The sequence below is a fragment of the Bombus pyrosoma genome, linkage group LG15, assembly GCF_014825855.1.
Source record: "Bombus pyrosoma isolate SC7728 linkage group LG15, ASM1482585v1, whole genome shotgun sequence".
NCBI classification, from domain to species: Eukaryota; Metazoa; Arthropoda; class Insecta; order Hymenoptera; family Apidae; genus Bombus; species Bombus pyrosoma.
In genome coordinates this window covers 3,510,861-3,518,166 of record NC_057784.1, presented here as the reverse complement: position 1 = coordinate 3,518,166, position 7,306 = coordinate 3,510,861, and the positions used below count along the sequence as shown (strand labels likewise).

At 34.8% G+C, this 7,306-nt stretch overlaps 3 protein-coding genes across 3 annotated transcripts in view; 1 reads left to right on the top strand and 2 right to left on the bottom strand.

Moving 5' to 3' along the window:
- Positions 1-43: 43 nt before the first annotated feature.
- LOC122575715 (DDB1- and CUL4-associated factor 10) lies at positions 44-5,835 on the bottom strand. Its single transcript, XM_043745049.1, has 5 exons — positions 5,121-5,835; positions 4,930-5,043; positions 4,474-4,843; positions 4,183-4,398; positions 44-4,103 (listed from the first exon to the last, which is right to left on the bottom strand). Exons 1-5 carry the CDS (start codon positions 5,318-5,320, stop codon positions 2,982-2,984), a joined length of 2,022 nt encoding a protein of 673 aa, XP_043600984.1. The 5' UTR covers positions 5,321-5,835; the 3' UTR covers positions 44-2,981.
- LOC122575888 (ankyrin repeat domain-containing protein 7-like) overlaps positions 5,799-7,306 on the top strand; it is a gene marked incomplete at its 5' end in the record, with an annotated part of 11,586 nt that continues 10,078 nt past the window's right edge. The window contains one exon of the mRNA XM_043745377.1: positions 5,799-5,922. Coding sequence (XP_043601312.1) covers positions 5,799-5,922 — 124 coding nt within the window. The remainder of the gene's footprint in view (positions 5,923-7,306) is intronic.
- The window catches only part of LOC122575749 (luciferin sulfotransferase), a 2,357-nt gene continuing 1,344 nt past the window's right edge, over positions 6,294-7,306 (bottom strand). Inside the window, exons 4-6 of the mRNA XM_043745122.1 lie at positions 7,125-7,245; positions 6,887-6,981; positions 6,294-6,626 (exon numbers count right to left, since the gene is read on the bottom strand). Of these exons, the coding sequence (XP_043601057.1) occupies positions 6,315-6,626; positions 6,887-6,981; positions 7,125-7,245 (528 nt within the window). The 3' untranslated portion in view covers positions 6,294-6,314. The remainder of the gene's footprint in view (positions 6,627-6,886; positions 6,982-7,124; positions 7,246-7,306) is intronic.

Here is a 7,306-nt window from a genome sequence, read left to right as displayed (position 1 = left end):
ATGATAACACGGGAGAGGAATATAACTAACCACGAGATAATGATTTTTTATTTATTCAGCTATTTATTAACGAATTATTGTCCCTTATCGTACGAGATAGAACGTCTAACCATTATTACAGTACCAAACCATCTGTACCAGTTATCGAATAAATTAGCTATTAGTTAATACTGTTCGCCAGATCTCCAATTTCATAGCAAGAACTTAATACCTTGATTATTTGAAGAGACAGAAGTTAACACTTCCAACTGTTAAGGTGCAAGAAGGAATAATAAATAGATTTTATTATTCTGCGTGCTATGACAGCGGTTTGTTGTATCTTAAGGTATATTATATATTTGTACATAAGTTAAATTAATTGTTAATAAAGAGATTGTGTAATGGATTACATTTCCCTTCCTCTGTCCCGATTTTAATCATCGAATTCCTTTCGATTCAAGGACAATGTGGAATTGACATAAAAGAGCTTCGCTAACTAGCAAATACATTCTCATCGAAATACCAGTATCTACATTCACAGGGATTTTTTTGTTAACGATGGGAGACTCGACCCAGACCGACGAAAGACATTAAGCAACATTTTATTATATAGAAAAAGAAAACAAACAAATCTTACAAAACAATGAGCACATTAACAATTATACACGATCGTATAATTATAATATGTATAAAGAGCGTGCAGGCCACGATCAGTCGGATTATTTGAAAATAATCGTCAAGTGGATACGCGATAAGCAAAAATACAATGTTATTCGCCCGTTTTTCCGATGAAAGGGGGGATTGTTGACAAACCTGCATTTGCACTCACAGTCTGCATATCATCAAAAATCCACATTTAAGTAACCATCAATGGCACGCGAAACGATTTGCCCTGTTTATCTTACAATTCGCGGGCAAAACTCGAAAAAAACTAACCAGTGAATAATTTCCATAAAACTCGAAAGAAACTAACCAGTGAATAATTCCCAACATTGTTTTGTTGAAATTAATATGACCCTTAATTTCATGTATATATCTATTTGACTCTATGTCGAATTATATTTCAATTTATGCTTATACTATAATTTATACTATATGTTCCAATTTTCGTTAAGCGAATTGAAATTTTCTGGTAAAAACATGAATATTACTACAGATATATCTAACTTACCAAAATTGACGAACTTCACGATTTCGAGCATTTACAGACTGCTTCCTCCAAACATTCGTTTGATTCGCTCTAACCTTAAAAGTAGTACGACGCTTACGAGCATGAACCATATCGTATTTGGTTATTACATTTATATTGTTATTATATACCTAAGTTGACAATGTATTTACATATGTTACACGATTTCTTTTCTACTTAACAATACCAGCGTAAGATGCGTTCCATGGAACACAGAGTTTACGATAAAAGCGATATCCATTTCGATCCTACAATCGATCTAAATACGCTTAAACTTCGTATATGAATATATAGTCAAAGACATGGCTCAAATAAATTACAAATATTTGTTCATTAGTACAATCCGTATATTCGCGTTTGCTTTGAATCTAGCAGCAACACCATTTCTTTTCTTTCTTTTTCTACATTACACAACTCGAAAATTAATCGAGTTATTCATTATGAATTAAAGTCGTGTTGATTAACGACGTAGTTTTCGTTCCGACGACAGTCGCGAGAAGGCTTCGCTTCTCTCGGTAAACAGCAACGCCAATTTTAATAATCATCCCATGATTGGTTGAAATTTCGGGTACTTATTAATAGTTACGTAATACGCAGCTAAATAATTTAATACTAACGGTAACGCCAACGTTACATATTCAGCGTTGTATTTACGTATTTTAGCGAGGTTGATTTTCTTGCATAATAATTTCATTCTATAGTACATATTACCTCTTTTCCTCTCCTTTGATCCTAGATCACTATTGCCAATGATTCAGAAATTGATCGCAAACAGCAATCATTCCTTCGATTATTGCCAAACAAGACGTACAAATGCAAAATGTATATTCAGCTGCAAATGGCAATGCAATTCCCAATATTCTACGAAAGTGTGTAATATACAGATCAGTTGATGGAATGTTTTCTGCATGCTTGCTCCTACGTTTTCTCTGGCGATATAAAACGAAAAGTACTCTGCCTTGGACTTATTGAGATATTAAAATTTTTCAATAGAAATATACGTTATTAAAAAAAGAAATATACGTCTGTTATTAAAAATACTATGTTTCAGTAATCAGTTTTCTAAATATACAAGATGAATTAATTGATTTCATTAAACGGTACTTAAAATAACGTCATGACTGTTTCCTTTTTAAATCACTAGCGAGAGATAATTCCAATATAAAATATTTGACCACGTTTATCGCATTTCGAGTAAAAAACGCTACGTGCAAATAATTAGTTTAAAACCCTTTGCGGACGAGTGTCGGAAAAAAAGCTGCCAAGTCTTTTTACGTCTATTTTTCTAAGCGATAATAGTATGTGTATTTACGCATGGGTATTGCAGATTAAACAGTACTATGTTTTTGATGAAAGAAAATTATAGATCTTTAGAAATCCTATTTTCCGTTTAACGTAAACTCGCGATGTGGGATGATGGTCGAGTCAAAACGAATTTCAGTCTTTCAATGACATTACCAGACGCATCTAGTGATAGTGATAGTGATGATGAACTAAATATTAAAGAAAATACGAGCCTCAACAATGAATAACGCAAATGTTCAACGTGTATATTTTCTCAACTGCGCGCGCCAATACCTCTCGTCCACAAAGGGTTCCCTAACCTCAATCATACCTATAACAAAACACGCTAAAAAATAAAATGTATCAAAAACTGTATATTTAAAAAAATCTTTCTATTTCCCGATATTCACCTCATTAAAAAGAAAGAAAACAAAAAGTGAAAAATAAAAAGAAGAAAATGTAGGCAAGTAATATATCTCATCAAGACGTTCTCTAGGCAGACTATAGTAAAAAGTTGACATTAATTTTACTAAACTACAGGTTGATGCCAAACGATTCTTCCACTAAGACAACCTGACACAAGCAAACAATGCCTTGGAGAAAATTTTGTACAGACTACGATGCCAGAATGACTAGTGTTTATCGCTATTTCGTTCAACTGTATAGACTCGTTGTAGGGAGGAACACAGTTAGATAATTCCGAACAATTTTCAGAAAATCCTAGCAAACGTACTCCGTAACCAAACGGTGAACATATTAGTCGGCCATCGGCAGAGAAACATAATTCTTTTATATAACCGGAACCAACGTTAGGTTCCTCTATGTAATGCGTTAATCTAGGTGTATTTTGATGGATCATGCGGTTTCTCGGAATAGCGTACATTGTTTGCTGGCCTTGCCTATTCCGATTCTGAACCCTAATTCTATCACCGATAATAACGACAGTATTGTTACTCGATCTAGAAAGCCAATCCCTCTCCCTTCTAAGCCTAGCTTCCCTAATTGCTACGTGTGCTTCCCACACGTCAGTCGTACTTACATGTAACTCTATATTACCGGTAGGAAAATTTTCGATTATATTGCGTGGTCTTAAGTAGTTAAGATGAACATTTGGTCTCGGCCTGTAGTCCTGTCCTGATTCTCTTTCTTGATCGCCAGAACCTTCTTCCAGTATGCTTTCATCAGCCGCATAAATGTCAGCGGCGTATATGTACCTATCCGCCTGCCTATTGTCTCTATCTGTGTTTACACGAGAATCGGACGAGCTTGAACTAGAACTAACTTCGATCGAGCCGAAATTCGCTCTTGTCGCATTTCTGTCCAAACGCGAATTCCTCGATTGCGACCGTGACGCTCTACGAGACACTGACTGCCAATTATTTCTCGGGGACCTAGCTGATTGCGCGTTATCTGAAAATCCAGTCGCGTTCGATCTCGTATCGGACGTAGTATGAACTACTCTCACGCGGTTGTTTGGACTTTCTATTAAAAAGGAAGATGTTATACCCGAGCGAGAAGGTTGAGGTTGTTGAAAATCCTCGAACTCCTCTACGGGCACTTCGTTAAACTGCGGTGCTGTCTCCTCTCCTTCTTTCGCCTGATCCGCTGTGCTGGATACATCACGCTCTTGTATGTCATGAATACAAGTCCACTGGAATATACAATCATCAATGAAATGTAAGAAAAATATATGTAACCAAAGTCGATTGTGTAAGCTTGTTAATATCAACCTCGGATTTTTCTCCGTTACTGACATTCCTAGACAAAGCACACCATCCATGAGGGTGGACTTGCAAACTCGATATTATCTCAGCATCATCGCCAACAGGGAAATCGGTTAAAAATTCTACTCGGTTATGTGTACGAGAATGGGAAAAGAGATGCGTGAAACTTGCCACGTTTGGTATCGTAGTTTGAGACGATTGCATTAACCGATACATATTTGGCTAAAATAAAAATTAACTTGTATATAAAATGTGTTAAGTAGGATATGAAGATGTAATACCAGAAATGAAACGCACTCTAAATCCTGCCAAGTCCTGAGTTAAAGTGCTTAACTTAAGGTTGTGTATAATGATGAGGTATCCAGAAGTAGTACTTATTAACATTTTATTGGCATCTGGACTAAGTCTAGTTCGCATCAGTCCGTTTGTATGGAACACACGTGTATAAAGAATACTATTTTCTGTGAAACTATTAATGTCCCAAGTATATATACTACCATCAAAACCACTGGTTAGTAATAAATTATCTTTGGGACTATACTCTATATTCTTCACCCAATTCGAATGACCTTGAAGAGTTCTTATTCTAGTCTTTAAGTTTCTAGCATCCCAAAGAGCTACCGTACTATCATCCGAACATGTTGCAAACATACGTTGGTCCAAAAACCTATTATAAAAAAAGTTATTTTTATCAGATATTTAGTGTTACAATAATTAACCTACATTAATTAAGAAAACAAGATCTACACATACCTAACACAATTAACACAATCGTTGTGAGCATTATCAATCGCATGGATCAAGCTTCTTCTCAGAGGATCAAACATTAAAATACTTTTCTTCTCGCATGCCGCCAACAAAAGAGAGCTGTCATACAAGGAAAAATATTATCTTATTATTGTATATAATATTTTTCATAGAACTAAAAGCATGTATGTACTTACCCGTCTGGGGAATATTCAAGATTAAAAACTCCACCATGGGCAGCGGCTGCAGACAACGCATGATCCCAAGAAGTTACCGGTTGTATAGAGGAGTAAAGAGTTTTATGAAAGTGATCAGCATGTCCCAAAGAGAACTGTACACCCAATTCGCGTTGCCTTAACCAAAGGCTACTTGCTTGTTTGGTTTTTATCCTGGGCATTTCAGCCAGGTGTAAATTTTACCAGCATCCAACTAAATATTTTTGGCAACTCAGAAAAGATCGAATACTCCTTAAACACAGTTTAAAAGCGCAAAATTCGAATTTTAACTTTACGGATTCGTTTTAAATCTTTCTTTTATCATACGACATAAATGATCATCATTAATATCGCCAGGAAAATGATTGATAAAAAGTTTTGATTTCTCCTCTAATAAAAAAATACACCATCGACGTTTTTTTTCCGAATAATTTTTACGAGATTTGAAGACGATCGTACAATACCGAGTGAAGGCTAAGGTTAAGTGCAAAATACCACTATCGGGCAGTATTACACGTGACTCTTGACAGCTGCCTTTACGTTTTTTCCAATTGACGATCTTTCACAAAACTAAAAACGATTTAAATAACTAACTGAAGTGTCACGACTACAGTCCAATGTCACACTTCGACATAATTTTAAGAAATTTTAAACACCTGACACAACACGAATCAACGCCATCTTTGCTTTGACATACAACGTCGTGCGCTGAGAATCGACAAAACGAAAACTCGAGCGCGAGTCTCGAACAGGATTCCCATAGTGCGTCACATTCCAGGTTCAGGTAAATTAAACATACAAGTACATAATTTCCTCGAAAATCCGTTCTTCTTACGAAGTTAGAAAGCCATTTAAGTATGAAAAACTATAGTTGCTGTTCATTATTAGAAAACCGGTTGTACAACAAGTGTATATATGGCACTGAGCTTCGCATAATTAATGAGTAAATAACATTAATTTATACTGAACCTCAGTTTACACACACACATACATTTTGCTATATTTCCAATATATTTTATACGACAATGATACGTACAAAATTACGTAACTATATAAGCATATGTACATTAACATAAAAATAACAGTATAACAGTTAAAACGAATGTAATTATTTTACACAAATATCGGTTCTTGTACAACCTAAACTTATAGTATACACACTTCAGTAGATAATTTTCAGTCCTCATCATAAAGAACCGTTTGTTCGTCGAAGTCGAGGCCACTTCCGCTCAAGTGCATTTCGGTCCATTCATCGAATCTTTGAGACAGTCCTTCGGACATGTAGTTTCTCCAATCACCGACTCTGCCCTTTCTTATAAATTTGTCATTCTCTGGCACGTCCTTCTGTGGAACAATTAATTCCATATTTATGGCGGGGTTAGCTGCCATCTTTGTGAACTTTAAGTGCTCACAAAGATCAGCGATTTGTTCCTCTGTCGCAGTTTTCCCCAGAAATTCTGCTGTCCTCCTAATCGTTTCCTTTTGATTCTGAAACATCATTGTTTGAGATATTACTTTTAACTTTATAAATAGATCGGGAATTTTTATGCGCTTATAAGAAATCTAAAGGCACACAAATACATAGGATATAGATAATGTGCATACATATAAGAGAATACCCAAACTCGATATTACATTTAATAGATGAAACAAATTTATGTCTAGATTTTACTTTTTTACTTGTATTTACAAAAATATGAATTCGGATGAATGCCAGTCGTCTGATTTTAAATATATTACTATATTACCTTCTTCATTCCTTCATACGTTAAAAATAATACATTCTCTTGATCTCTTACAGCCCAGAATTTCAAAACGTGATTCCAAAACGGAGTCAATGGTACTTAAATTGAAAGTAGTTGTTAATGAACATATATGCTATATAGATATCATGGTACTAATAATAATAGGTAATAATTACAGACAGATTTTTATAGTAATAAATATATAAACATATATATACACATATGCATTTTCGGTACATACTATTGTCATCTAAAAACAAGTCAGCAAATTCTTCGAAGCTCCCCACTATATTATGAAATTTCTTACAATAATGATAAAAGCTTACGCAGGTATCCTTTGGATTTCTAGCAACGTAGATGACCTGAAACAATTCACAATATCAACGTAATTTATTTCTTATATATTTATCATATATTTTCGCT